This window comes from Vicia villosa, unplaced genomic scaffold, assembly GCF_029867415.1.
Source record: "Vicia villosa cultivar HV-30 ecotype Madison, WI unplaced genomic scaffold, Vvil1.0 ctg.000030F_1_1, whole genome shotgun sequence".
Classification (NCBI taxonomy): domain Eukaryota; kingdom Viridiplantae; phylum Streptophyta; class Magnoliopsida; order Fabales; family Fabaceae; genus Vicia; species Vicia villosa.
The window spans coordinates 735,917-750,993 of NW_026704964.1; the positions used below are offsets into that span (position 1 = coordinate 735,917).

Consider the following 15,077-nt stretch of genomic DNA (forward strand, 5'->3'; position numbering starts at 1 on the left):
ATATAAGAGCGGGTGGAAGGAAGAAATTGCAGACTTTCTTCAAGCCAGATCCAAGGGTTTCGCCATTAATACACTTCTCGCAAAGCTGTTGATTTTTTCTGAAAATCTGTTGCCATATTCTCCAACAAGTAAGCCTCACAACTACACTCAACATACATATATGATAATCTTTGGTTATGTAGAGTTTGCTTGTACCTTTTAGATCTTGCATAATGTGATTCTTGAATCTGTTGTTAAGGATCGTTTCGTTGAAATTTATGTGTATATCTGAACTCAAGGAAGAGGTATGAATGTTTGTATGACGTTAGTTTGCATTTTCGCGAGGTTCCAATGACTTAGCGTTTGTTGAAGGTTTTCGGTTTGAACGATAGAAGTAATATTAGGAAAAACAAAGGCTCGATTCGTGTTCAGGGGCGAAAACCGAGTTGAACCATATATGAGTCCTTAATTTCTGGGCGCTTTGGTCCGGCACCGGTGGTGGTGCAACCGGAGAAGACGACTGGAGCTTCTCTCCGGCGTCTGCATTTCGTTTTATAATTCCCCCTCCGTTCCTGACGTGGCACTGTGCAATTGGTCCTCATTCCCATTGTTTTGGCTTTTTGTCTTATTACTATAACAGAATGGATGTGTTGTTGCTATGTGATTGGCTATGGTGTTAGTTTTGTCATTTAGTGATTTAAGTGAGAATGATGACCAATTGATGTATGTGTATTAATGCTACGTTACATTGCACTAAAAAACTATATGCAAAAATGACACATGCTGAGTAAATGACTGAAATAAAAGTGGAATAAAAGGATGTTTGGTGATAACCCTGGGCCATGTATCACTGGGCTTGGAACCTTTTTGGATCTCACCCCTTCGCTGCTAATACACCACCCTCCGATGATCATGGGCCTGGACGCCCTTGCTATCCCCACCCCCTGTTTCTAGCCCAGCTTTGCTTTATTAATTAATTTTAGTTCATTCAGAAATTGCTTTTGCACCCCCCATGCTGTTAGTAAAAAACAAATAAAAATCGATTTTCTTTTAATTCTTTTTTGCAATCTTTCTTAAATAAAAATGACAAAAAATATTTTTTACCCAATGAGACTTTTTAGAATTTTATTTTCTTTTAATTGAACTTTTTTAATTGTTGTTTCCTTTGATTTTTGATTGGTTGATAAACCATAAATAAATAGTTTTTTTGTTAATTCAAAATTAGTTTCTAACATGAATAAAAGCACAATTGCTTGTGAATATTTTTCGTGATTAGTTTAGATTTTATTTCTCTTTCTTTTGTGAATATTTTCATACTCTGTGAAATACCAAAAATACCCCTAGTTGTTAAAGTTGATTTTAATCAACTTAAATAACTTTTTCTCCATTCTTTTAGGAATAACACACTAGAATTAGATTAGAATAACTCTAGGTTAGAAATATTAGGCCAGTCTCCCCCATTTTCATTTCATTTTCTTTAACAACATAAAACATCTAACAAATATTCAAATAAAATCCCATTAAAAAATACAAAGAAAATACTTAAAAAACATTAATAAAAAAGTGAAAATCATTAAAAAGGGAATGGAAGCTTGAATCTCCCTTGCTTTAGGGAATCATTCGAGTGCTTGGATCTCCCTTGCTTTAGGGAACCATTCGGGCGTAAGTTCCCAAATTCTAAAAGACACAAACCAAAGAGTAACTCGAGTTTCCCTTGCCTTAGGGATTTCCTCGAAACACTCAAACTCTCTCTCTTCTCCTCCTTTCTTAAGGGCATTGTTATCTCCGCTCTATTGCATCCTAGGCTGTCCCCTTATGCAAGAGCGCGAGCATTAACTCCGCCCAACTAAAAAACACAAAAACAAACAGAAACATGTGAGCCGAGCTACAGTAACTCTGATTCCTGAAAAGGATACGTAGGCAGCGGGGTAGGGCTTGTGCGAGTACAATTCTTTCTTTTCCCTACATTTTGCATTCATTCGCATATAGACATAGATACACACCCTTTAGATAGAAACAAACATAGGTGGATACCATCGAGTACGATGGGCGTGAGGGGTGCTAGTACCTTCCCCTTGCGTAACCGACTCCCGTACCTAGATTCTCTGGTCACAAGACCCTGTTCCTTCCCTTTTTTAGGTTTTCTGATATTCCTTTCCCTTATGGGATAAATATATTGGTGGCGACTCTGTTCATTTTTCGCGAGCGTGCGACATGCGGGGCATACTTAAACGGGGCGAGCATGCCCATTTTCCACCCCTAAGTAGAACTAACAGCAGGGACATCGAGGACCAAGGAGGCCACCAAGAAGGTTTGACCCGATTCCAAGGACTTATAGTCAGTTGCTCTCTCAGTTGCTCGTGGACTCCTTAGTCCGACTAAGGGAATCGAAGCCTATCCCATCATATATTCCTCTAAGTTACGATTTGAATGCCAAATGTGAGTACGACTCTGGGACATCTGGACTAGAGGTGGCAAAACAGACCGTGGCCCGCCGGGCCGACCCGCCCTACCGCCAAAAAATGGAGGGTTGGGTTGACATTTTAGGTCCGCCGCCGGCAAAACCCGCCGCTCCTTCAAAATCCGATATTTTTTAAGTTAATTCTACTAATTCTAATTCTTGATGGTTTTATTTTATACATTTATTTGTGAATATATATATATATAATATTATTATTAAGTAAAATTTGTTAAAAAATGCTTTATAAAAAGTTGTTCTAAAAACTATGAGAAAAATCTAATTAAAATGTAAAAAAATCTATTAAAAAATTAATAATAAAAAATAGGCAGGCAAGCCCGCCGCCCGCCAACTCGTCACCATGGCGGGCGGGCTAGGTTTTTATGCTCATTTCAATTTGCGGGCTTGCCCGCCCCGCTCTTTTTTTGTTGCGGGCATATGACGGGGCAGGACGGGGCGGGGTGGGCCGCCCGCTTTGCCACCCCTAATTTGGACACTAAACTGAGAATTGTGACATTCTGAAGCATAAAATCTAAGACCTTATTGACTAAAAGGTTATCACATTTGCACCGGACAGCCAAAATTGAATTCTCCCTCAACTCAATGAATGTTAAGACTGTAGAGAGTAGCCAAGAGCAATAAGTCCAGACGGAGTCAAGCCTCCTAAATATTGGAAATCTCTAGTTTCTTTTCTACATGCTCATTTGTAGTCTTTCTTTGTTCAGTACTAATTGTATGCAAAATTTGTTTGTTTTTGAATGATAATCATAATGCATTGAATATTTTTGTCTTGAAGCATCCACTCGATTCACTCTTAATGTTTTTCTTTGCTTCTTGATACTTAACTCTTGTTAAAACAAAACAAATAACTCTATAGGGAGGATGATGAAAATGTAATACCTAAAATCTCAAACAGTATGCTTTCGAATAAAACCATGATGACGATATACATGCATTGTTTCAAATTCTAAAACACAGGAGATATAAGGGACATAGACCCTCTTCAACCCCTTCGAGCCTCGGAGTAGAAGCTTTCTTTTCTCTACAGAAAAAATCTTAACATTTAACCAGGGGCATGGTAGTCTTCAATTAACTTCAATCGAGCATTTAAATTTCAAAAGGAGTGAATATCTAAGGATTAACCACACCTTATCCCTCACACATCAAGAGGTAGAGAAAATCAGGTCCATAATGGTTATCCCTCACTAACCAAAGGAACGAGGCAGTCACTACATTCTCAACAAAACAAAAGACCAAGGTCACACGATTTATTCAAATCAAAGAGAAGAAGGAAATCAAAAGAGATGAAAAGAGAAAGCCCGCTAAGCCAACAACTTGGAAACAAGTGACTCAGGCAAAAATTAGGGCGTTTCACTGGACTGCAAATTCAAAATAAAAAACATGACCAGCAAAAATTAGGGAATAGAAACGCGAAAAAAGAAAAGGATTACGAAGGAAAATCCTCAGTAAAGAACAAAGTCATGTGATCAAACACCAAGAACAAAAAGGAGTGGCTGCCATGTCCAGAAACCTCATTGATTCCTCAACTAGTTTGAACTCCTCTTGAGAGATGAGTGCCTGTATCGAGTTAACTGAACGTAGGACTGAAGAACATCAAGAAGATTGGGTGGATACAAATAAACTTTGAGCCTTAAATCTTTTTTTCCGAAACAGTGACCCAGGCCACATTACAACCCTTGAAAGTCCCAACTGAAGCATGTGTTATTTTGAAAGCATACTATAACGAGAGTACGGTAAATTGACTCCTAGGAGACTTGCTAAAACATTTGAGTTGGTATCACACCACCTTTCATAAATAAAAAATCGATGTTACGACATTATTTCAATAAAAAGTCTTTAAAGCGCCAAGACAAATGTAAGCTTTGCATTTAGAACTATTTCTCATGATAAACGTTCTTTATATACAAACAAGTGTTTGGCATCGAGGAAGCTTCCATGTGAGCATTAGATGAGGAGATTAATCATCCTGAGGGACAAATTGTCTTTAAACCTCCGTGGAGCAGGGGCATAATATATCAAAGTCTGATTATCCTAAGGGACAAAAAAGTAGTTGAATACTTTGTTGAGTAAGAGTGTGGTCAGTCTGGGGCAATCACCTCAAGATTAGAATAATCTCTCAAAATTCAGTCAATTTGGGGCAATCACCCAAGCATATCCAACATTGTTTAGTAAGGGCTGGTGTTTCAAAGTTCATAACACTAGAGTAGGTTATCCCTGATGGCAAGATACCAGGAAGTCTCCTCAAGGCAAAATTCTTCAAAGCCCTATAGGGTTGGGGCATCGTAATATGCAAGGGCATTTTCTCATCTTCAAGAGTTGATCAAGATAAGTCCAGACGCAAGCTAAACGACTTGCGAGTTCAAAGATAATGTCGGGAAGTCAGAATCATTATCTTCAGAGATTTAAGTCTAGATCATTGGCATTCCTCAACAGAAGTTAGGATCTCTATCTTCAGAGATTTAAGTCCAGATCATTGGCATTCCTCAGCGGAAGTCAGGATCGTTATCTTCAAAGATTTAAGTCCAAGTTATTAGCATTCCTCAGCAGAAGTCAAGGGGGTCAGTTCTAGCTTCCTCTCGATCACAGTTGCGGGAGATCAAACTATGATCATTCCTAACAAATCCAATGCCAATCACTACTGAACAAAGTAACGATCAATTTAAATATTTAACAATTTGTTTACACTATAAAAAAATATTGCAGCTAATAATACTATATATATATATATATATATATATATATATATATATATATATATATATATATATATATATATATATATATATATATATATATATATATATATATGCATTAGCCCTATTTTAAGTCGAAAATGCAAATTTAGTGAGGAAAAGGTTAATCAACAATATTCAATTAACTTTTAACTTAAAAAAAAGTAATATATCACACTTTTTTATAAATTTTAAATTATAAATGTACTATATAAATTTCTTAAAAAAATAAATAAATAGACGAATGATAATAACTATAACAATGTACTTACATGCAAACATAATGAAGTATTTCAACTTTCAAAAATCAAAATCATCTTATAATATCATCTAGTAGCAAAAAAATCACAAGGCACAATTATTATCAACACATAAAAAACAAATAATTTAAAAATATCATTATCATTATTATATACAATTTTGAAACATACAACATCTCTCCCTGTTGAAAAAGGTGAAACCAAACAACCTAACAGGCTTACCAAATATTTTGTCCTTCTCTCATATCCTTAGTACACATTAACTCATCACATATCATAAACAATGATCCATGCATGTACTTACTACCATACACCATCCAACCATCCATGCATGCATGCCAATGCATCACCATACACATCCTACAAATCAAAGTTGAAATTCAAAAAGCATGATTTCATGAAGAGAGAGAAAGAGAAAGATAGAGTCTGCACTCTGCACAGTACTGTTAGTATTCCTAGCTGACCGCTGTATCCTTTTCCTGCACACACATGAGAGAGAGAGAAACAGACAAGAGAGAGAAAAACACATACAAAGCTGTTTAACCAAATAACACGAAATTAACCATTCGTTAAAATCTCTTATCTTCTCTTGTCCTTTCATATCTTTTTTCTTTTCCTATATTTATTATATTTATTACTTTATTTATTTATTTATTTATATACAGACACAAATACATACATAAAACCACACACAACGTTTTCAACTCTCTTTCACTGTTATTGTTTCATCTTTTTCTGCTAAAACCTTCTCTCTCTTTTTTCTTTGTTCTCAACTATTGTTGCATTTTCACCACTTCATCTTCCACCTTCAACCATTCTATGAACGATAGTGGAGGCTCTCTTGACGAAGAGAGCCAACACAGTGAAGAACAAGAACCATTTCAACAACTTTCTTAGTTTTTTTTTTCTTTCATTCTACAAATTTTGTTTTTTTTCTTCTTGTTACCTTTGAGTTATGATGGCACTTTCTATGCATAAAGAAGCTAATAATCAAATGGATGCTGGGAAGTATGTGAGGTACACTCCTGAACAAGTTGAAGCTTTGGAGAGAGTTTACACAGAATGTCCTAAGCCCAGCTCTTTGAGAAGACAGCAGCTTATCAGGGAGTGTCCTATTCTGTCTAACATTGAACCTAAACAGATCAAAGTTTGGTTTCAGAATAGAAGGTGAACCTTTCTGAAATGTTAAAGTTTTGTTTTTTTTTCATTTGTTTTGATGAAGCTTTGTTAGAAAATGTTTTCACTTTTGGTTACATTTTTATTTGTCATTATGAAAGAAAGGAACTATGAAAGAAAATAACTTGTGGGGTTTGGTTTAGTCTTTTTTGTTCAATGTATCTATTTTTTGTATTAACATTTATAGATTTTCATTTGTCATTATGAAAGATTGAAACTTGAATGAAAATAATTTGTGGGGTGTTTTTAGTTCTTGTGTTCTTCTAGGGTTTGTATTTTTTTTGTTTGTTTTAGACTTACAATGTGTGTTTCAAATCATTGTTTTGTTTGTCTCTTGTGAAGTTGTTGACCACTTTTGCATTTTGTTTTGGCCATCATGATTTACAATTTTGAATGTAGTTTTCTGCATTAAATGGTGAATGTAGTTTCTCAATTAGTATTTTCTATGATTTATCATTTTGTTGTTAGTTTTGCTTACATTGTGTTTGCTAAATTGGTTGTGTAGGTGTCGTGAGAAGCAAAGAAAGGAAGCCTCTCGTTTGCAGACAGTGAATAGAAAACTGTCTGCAATGAACAAGTTGTTAATGGAAGAGAATGACCGTCTGCAGAAGCAAGTTTCTCATCTGGTTTATGAGAATGGATACATGAAGCAACAGATTCACACTGTGAGTGTAAGAGATTATTCCTTCCTGTTTAATTAATTTTTAGTTTCTTTTCTTGTTTATAGTTATTTTTATCAGATGCATGGGAAAATGTTATTGCATGTTACTATTGATTACTCACATGCTATGTTGTTTAACAGGCTTCTGCTGCAACTACCACAGACAATAGCTGTGATTCTGTGGTAATGAGTGGTCAAAACCAACAGCAAAACCCAAATCAGCGTCCTCAAAGGGATGCCAACAACCCAGCTGGGTTAGTAACACCTTTTTTTAGCCTAGTCTACTTAAGTTATGTTATATTTCCTTGTTAACAAGATTCATTGTTTCTTTGTTCAATTAGTCTCCTCGCCGTGGCTCAGGAGACCCTGGCAGAGTTCCTTTCTAAGGCTACTGGAACTGCTGTCGACTGGGTCCAGATGATTGGGATGAAGGTATCATACGCGACCAATTCAACAATTTTCTTCATTATTAAATTTAAATGTTTGTATTGATATCTTTTGTGATGCATGCTTATGTAGCCTGGTCCGGATTCTATTGGTATTGTTGCTGTTTCCCGCAATTGTAGTGGGATAGCGGCACGTGCCTGTGGCCTTGTGAGTCTAGAACCCACTAAGGTAATTTTCTGCTATTTTTATGGTGATTTGTCTCTTCCTTGCTACTAAGCAATGATGATGTGTTACTTGCCATTTTTAATGACTAACTTTTCTCTGATATTTTGTTATAGGTTGCCGAGATTCTTAAAGATCGACTGTCATGGTATCGTGACTGTCGATGTGTTGATGTTTTGAATATTGTCCCCACCGGAGGTGGTGGGACAATAGAGCTTTTGTATATGCAGGTATTATATTTTAGCAGAAGTTTTAATGCAGTTTCTTTTTATTTATATTTAGTTTAGTGCTTTTGTTATTGACAATTTTTTTTGATGCATATCAGACATATGCGCCTACAACATTGGCTGCAGCTCGAGACTTTTGGACACTAAGATACACTACTAGTTTGGAAGATGGAAGTCTTGTGGTACAGTTTAGAATCTACTATGTTATTGCCAAATAATTATTTACTTTTGAGATTTTATAACATTTAGTCTTAACTGTGTCTATAATGAATATACTGGCAGATATGTGAGAGGTCGTTGAATGTTTCAACTGGTGGTCCAACAGGGCCTGCTCCGACGAATTTTGTGAGGGCTGAAATGCTTCCAAGTGGTTTTCTGATTAGGCCATGTGAGGGTGGTGGATCTATTATTCATATTGTTGATCATGTTGACTTAGATGTAAGGATCATACAAAATTCAACTTGGTTTTAAAACTTGCATGTTTTTGAACCTTTAGTTCTCAGTTTGTAACATTGTTTTTGCTTTTAGGTTTGGAGTGTTCCTGAAGTACTGAGGCCCCTCTATGAATCGTCAAAAATCTTGGCTCAAAAACTAACTATTGCTGTAAGACTAATATAATGTGTAGATTTTACCGAACTTATCATGTCACTCTTTGTAACTTACTCAATTAAAATCTTCTTAACAGGCTTTACAACATGTAAGACAAATAGCTCAGGAGTCCAGTGGTGAAATTCAGTATGGTGGCGGGCGCCAACCTGCTGTTTTGAGAACATTTAGTCAGAGACTTTGCAGGTAAGCCCCCATGTAAAGTTCGGCATATGAATTACTCACTTGATTTTTCACACTCGATGCAATTTACTAAGTGTAATATTTTTATCATATATTTTCAGAGGGTTTAATGATGCTGTGAATGGATTTGTTGATGATGGTTGGTCTTTGCTGGGAAATGATGGTGTTGAAGATGTGACTATTTCTGTGAACTCTTCTCCAAACAAGTTTTTGGGGTCTAATTACAATTCATCAATGTTCCCAGCATTTGGAGGTGGTGTCTTGTGTGCCAAGGCTTCAATGCTGCTGCAGGTAACTCATGAATAGTATGGATTATGATGCTCCTCCTAATATTCCCTTAACACCATAATGTTTTGTACCTTACTGGTCTCTTTTATAATGATCATCTACAGAATGTTCCTCCTGCTTTGCTTGTTCGCTTTTTGCGGGAGCATCGATCAGAATGGGCTGATTATGGTGTTGATGCGTACTCTGCTGCTTGTCTCAAGTCTAGCCCCTATGCAGTTCCTTGTGCAAGACCTGGTGGTTTCCCCAGCAGCCAGGTCATTTTACCTCTTGCCCCTACGGTCGAGCACGAAGAGGTATTTATCTCAGTTATATGTTCATCTTTATCATGAATTCATTTCTTATATATTCTCATGTCTGATCTATTACCCTTGTGCAGTTCCTTGAGGTAGTTCGTATAGAGGGCCATGCATTTACACCCGAAGATGTTGCATTGGCACGTGATATGTATCTTTTACAGGTAAATATTTAGTATCTGGTTCATTTTGTCTTTTATAATATTTAACTTATATTTAGTTATGCTTCTGCAAATATTGTTTTAATTACAATCTGTGTGCATGAAATATTTTGCAGCTCTGTAGTGGAATTGATGAAAATTCGATTGGAGCATGTGCTCAACTGGTCTTTGCACCTATAGATGAATCCTTTGCTGATGACGCCCTTTTGCTTCCTTCTGGATTTCGTATTATTCCTTTGGATCCTAAATCAGTTGAGTGTCATTTTCAACTTCTGCTAATATGAATTTTACTTGTTTATTGAAGTATTGTTTGATTACTTCTCCTGTTTCGTATATTTATGTGTTGAATTATTGTGCATCTCAGGATGGTCCGGCTACATCAAGGACATTGGATTTGGCATCAACACTTGAAGTGGGATCCAGTAACGCTCGAGCAGCTGGTGAAGGTGGTGATGGATACAACCTTAGATCTGTTCTTACTATCGCATTTCAGTTTACCTTTGAGAATCATCTGCGTGACAATGTTGCTGCCATGGCCCGTCAATATGTACGAAGTGTTGTTGGATCCGTTCAGAGGGTTGCCATGGCTATTGCTCCGTCTCGCCAAGGTCCCCAGCTTGGTCCTAAATCACTTCCTGGTTCGCCCGAAGCTCATGCGCTAGCACGATGGGTCTGTAGAAGCTACAGGTTTGTTTCCATACCATACCTCATATTTTCAAGTTTTAGTGTTCTCAATTGTGTTTCAAGGTCTTATTTGTTTATGATGTCTTTGTCAGGATGCACACTGGTGCCGAGCTTTTCCGTGTCGACTCTACGGCTAGTGATGCAATCTTGAAGCAACTTTGGCACCATTCTGATGCAATCATGTGCTGTTCTGTGAAAACAACTGTAATCACTATTCTCTTCTAAATTTTTAGCCAAATAATCTTCCATTGAGTATTCTACTGACTCTTGTGAATATTATTACAGGCATCTCCAATATTCACCTTTGCAAACCAAGCTGGACTAGACATGCTTGAAACAACTCTAGTTGCACTTCAGGATATAATGCTGGATAAAGTACTTGATGAAGCTGGCAGAAAGATTCTTTGCTCTGAATTCTCCAAGATAATGCAACAGGTAACTGAAGATTCTTTGTAAAATTTCATAAGATTAATGCATTATTCTTTTCAATTAAAATAAGTTCTTTTAATTTTCCTATTTTTCAGGGTTATGCTTATCTGCCAGCAGGGATATGTGTATCAAGCATGAATAGGCCAGTTTCTTATGAGCAAGCCATTGCATGGAAAGTTCTTAATGATGATGATGCCAATCACTGCCTAGCATTCATGTTCATCAACTGGTCCTTTGTCTGATGGGAAAACCATAATCAAGATAGTGAACTTTATATTAATGTTTAGATATATATTATTTATTAAGTTAATGTCAGTACTTTAAAGTTCTCAGACAATTGCACTAATTTTCAGCTTTGTTTAATGTGTCTTTTGTAAACTATGCTAATGTTCCTCTATGACTAAAAATATTTGAACTATTTTGGTTTATTTATGTTGTGCAATTTAATAATGTGAACATATCTAGGATGTCTACTTTCTAGAACTCCACAAACCAGGAATATCATCATGGTGTTTTGCTTGCTTCTAAAGCAAAAAGTGGCATGGTTTCAATGGTATGGTTTCAACTTTTGATTACAACCAATAAGGTCTTGAGGATTGTGTATTTGAAACTTGCCTAGTGTTGTGAAATTTGATCTATGATGGTGTCTTTTTAGATTTCAATCTTTCAAGGCAAGTAGTAACTTTTGTTAGTTGGAAACCAAAGTTGAAGAAGCATTAGATTAAAGTATGGTCAAGGAGCTAGTTAGCTAAGCCTTAACATCTATAAATGCATTTAAGAGATCTTGGTCGAAATTTGAAATATAAGCACATCTTACCACTCAAGAACCTAGTGATGGAAGAAATAGGTTGATGAAGAGTCTATTTAAATGAGATATAGTATAGTCTATTTGCATGAGAATTAAATATTATGATGATGATGTGTGAGATGGGGTTTAATTTGTGGACTGTGAAAAAGGGAACTTTCTCTATGATAGTCAAGTCAAGGCTGCACATGAAAGTGACTTATGTGTAAGGTAGCACCACCTAGAGCAATACTACATCTAAGCTATTGTTAGTTGAGTAAACCAATATAAAAACAAAAGAATAAAAAATATATACAATTAAGAATCACTAAACAATTCCTTGTATATATATGATTTTCTAATCTATACTATGAATGGACAATAAATATGATTAGGGAGAATCAAATCATTTTTATTAACATCTTCTCTCAAATTGATTTGGCTGGTTAAACAAGATCAATTTGTTAATAAAAAACTGATGACGTGGACGAGATACCACCTTCGTAAAAATATCCGTAACCTGAAACTGAATACTAACACGAGGAAGTGATATTAGTTTATCATCATAGGCTTCACATATTAAATAACAATCGACTTTGATATGCTTGGTGCGTTCATGAAAAAGAGAATTTGCAATAATTTGGATGACATTTGTATTGTCATTATAAAGTGATGCAGACTCTATTTAAGAAAATCCAACCTCAGTCAAAAGACTACCAAGCCAAATTCTTTATGAACAAGTAGCAAAAATGCAACAATACTCAAATCTAGTGGAAGATTTAGTAACTCTTGCTTGCTTCTTACTTTTCCATGAGATTAATGAAGAGGCAAGAAACATGCACTAACCGATGACAAATCATTTAGTGTTAGGATACTCTTTCCAATCAACGTCACTATAAGGACTCAATCGAGGAACTATTCCATAAGGAAAAAATAAACCACAAAGTGAGGTTCTTTTCAAGGAGAATGCATGAATTGAGTAACTTGTTTAACATCAAATGATATGTCAAGGCCAATAATAATAGAGAATTTCTTTGGCCACCTCCCAACCTTCTAGCTCACCTATGGTGAAAAACCCAGAATACCCCTGACTTCGGAGATGCAGGAAAAAGGTGTTTTCGGAGATGCATCTCCGAAAGCGCCTTTTTTTTTTTAAAAAAAATTGACTTATTTCGGAAATGCACTTCCGAAAACACCATTTCGGAAGTTCATTTCCGAAATACTGCGCGTTTTGCAGATTAAGCAAAACAGCCCCTTCCCCCTAATCATTTACCCTAATCTTCTTCCAAACTCACACCCCAAGAGATTTTTGTGCAAACCAGTTCCAAGCTACCTCAAAGGCTCCAACTACTTGCTCTATTACATTCAAAAGTCCTCAAATCCATTCAATCGGTAAGCATTTTGATTTTAAGATCTATGATTAAAATGTATATTAGGGTGTTTACAAATAGAAAAAAATGTATTAGGTTAGGTTTATACTGATATTTAGGATGTTTAGAATGTGTAGACATAGGTTTGATGTTTGGTTTTGGGGTCTGCCATGGGAGTTGCAGAAAACTCCATCGCAGGGGTGTTTCGGAAGTTCATTTCCGAAAACACCTCCATCCCAGTTTTCGGAAATGAACTTCCGAACTGTATCAAAATTTCAATTATTTTTGTTTCTTCTTTTGTCTCGCATATTAATCGATTTCAATTGTTTACAGGAACATGTCAGGCAACCAACCAGCACGCATCAGACAGGGGAGAGAGTCTCAGACTGCGTCGGCTAGATGCGAGCGGGCGGCGGCGCAGCTGGCGTCGACCCAGGGACGGGGGCAGGGCCGGGGACGTCGTGTGCGAGTTCCCGTGGACGTGGGAGAGGGTACATCTGCTTCAGGATCTAGGAGTCGGCTGGCTCGGGTATCTTCTTCCCGCCAGCGAGAGGAGGAGGAGGAGGAGGAGGTGCCAGTGCCATACTACGAGTCGGAGGGTGTAACGGATGTTGACCCTCCAGCCGGGGAGGAGGATGAGCAGGAGGATGGCTATCCGAGAGGGCCCTTTGACACTTCCGTGCTGATTCACTACCACGATCACGTCGCTCGGCGGATCTGGGAGGGAGAGGTATTTTTTTAATTTAACCGTTTATTTGTCACCATTTTTTATAATCTAACCGTTTATTTGTCGCTTATTTAATATATGTCCGCTTATTTAATATATGTCGCTTATTTGTTTTTTTTTGTAACAGGAGAGAGAGCCGCTGAAAATGGTCAACCACGCCCGCAAGATTTTCGGTCTGTTTAAACCAGCAGCTGAGTGGTTTAACGACCATGTGCGAGGTTCAGGGCTCAGCGGGCTCTGCATGACGGGGTACACCACGATCAGCACCGGCATGCAGGGGGCATTTGTGGAGCGCTGGCACAAGGAGACATCCTCTTTCCACTTGCCGGTTGGGGAGATGACGATCACCTTGCACGACGTGCAGTGTCTTCTCCACCTGCCGATTAGGGGGCCGCTGTTGACCCACTCCAAGATCCAGAGGGTGGAGGCCATTGAGTGGATGATGCTCTACTTGGGCATGGAGCACGAGGTTGCTCACTATGAGTGCGCCACGACTTCTGGGCCTCATGTCCGGTTCACCACACTGAGCACTTATTTTGAGCATCATCTGGACGCGGCTGCCGAGGCTGAGGGTGCGGGTAACGAGCTGTTCACAGAGTATCACCGCGGCTGCGCTCTCCGGTGCTGGTACATGCATGTGGTAGGCGCTGCATGCTTTGTGGACAAGAGTGCCAGGTACGTCGATGTGACCTACCTCCGCTACTTCATGGACCTGGATACCGTTCACCAGTGGAACTGGGGGGCAGCTACTCTGGCATACCTCTATCAGAAGCTGAATGAGGCCTCCAACTGGAGGACGAGGCAGTTGGTCGGATCCTGCACACTGCTTACGGTACGTTTTATTTTAATACATTATCGTATTTATTTATTTATTTATGTTTCGCATTTATTTTTAATACATTATCGTGTTTCTGTTTCAGAGCTGGACCATCTCCTACTTCTCCCGCATCCACGGCTTTCACATCGATCCTGCGTACGTGGACGCCATGCCCAGGGCCGCCAGATACGCTCTCCAGAGGGGGAGCGATGCGGTGGGACCATACCGTCTGTACTTGGACCGCACGATGCACGGCGACGTCACCTGGAGGCCGTTCGTCGACTACGCTCAGATTGTCCCCTTTGACGGCATTGCTCTATATTCAGGCTGGTTGGCATGCGGGACCGGCATCATGGTCCGGTATCTCCCAGAGCGGTGCATGCGTCAGTTTGGATTCGTACAGCGGATACCCAGGTCACCGTCTGAGGCTGCTCCCGACACAGTGACCCGAGTGCAGCTCACTGCCATATGGGCGGAGTGGCAGTAACATGTGGTACCGCAGGAGTACCGTCTCACTCGGGTCACACAGGACTGGCACAGTGAGGAGGGGTACGTCACATGGTTCTACCGGGTGTCCCATCCTCTACTGAGACCCGACGTTCCCGGTGCTCC

General features: G+C 38.4%; 1 protein-coding gene across 1 annotated transcript; it reads left to right on the forward strand.

Moving 5' to 3' along the window:
• The first annotated feature begins 5,910 nt into the window (after nucleotides 1-5,910).
• Nucleotides 5,911-11,630, forward strand: LOC131622461 (homeobox-leucine zipper protein ATHB-14-like). Its single transcript, XM_058893494.1, has 18 exons — nucleotides 5,911-6,617; nucleotides 7,132-7,291; nucleotides 7,429-7,541; nucleotides 7,629-7,719; nucleotides 7,807-7,902; nucleotides 8,013-8,126; nucleotides 8,222-8,305; nucleotides 8,406-8,561; nucleotides 8,652-8,726; nucleotides 8,809-8,915; nucleotides 9,014-9,203; nucleotides 9,305-9,493; nucleotides 9,577-9,657; nucleotides 9,771-9,905; nucleotides 10,019-10,341; nucleotides 10,431-10,542; nucleotides 10,624-10,773; nucleotides 10,863-11,630. Exons 1-18 carry the CDS (start codon nucleotides 6,406-6,408, stop codon nucleotides 11,007-11,009), a joined length of 2,535 nt encoding a protein of 844 aa, XP_058749477.1. The 5' UTR covers nucleotides 5,911-6,405; the 3' UTR covers nucleotides 11,010-11,630.
• The last annotated feature ends 3,447 nt before the right edge of the window (nucleotides 11,631-15,077 follow it).

Coding starts and splice junctions, on each gene's coding strand:
- LOC131622461 (XM_058893494.1), top strand. CDS start 6,406: ATGATGGCACTTTCTATGCATAAAGAAGCTAATAATCAAATGGATGCT. Junction 9,204..9,304: donor AGGCTTCAATGCTGCTGCAG/GTAACTCATGAA, acceptor GATCATCTACAG/AATGTTCCTCCTGCTTTGCT. Junction 10,342..10,430: donor TGGGTCTGTAGAAGCTACAG/GTTTGTTTCCAT, acceptor TGTCTTTGTCAG/GATGCACACTGGTGCCGAGC.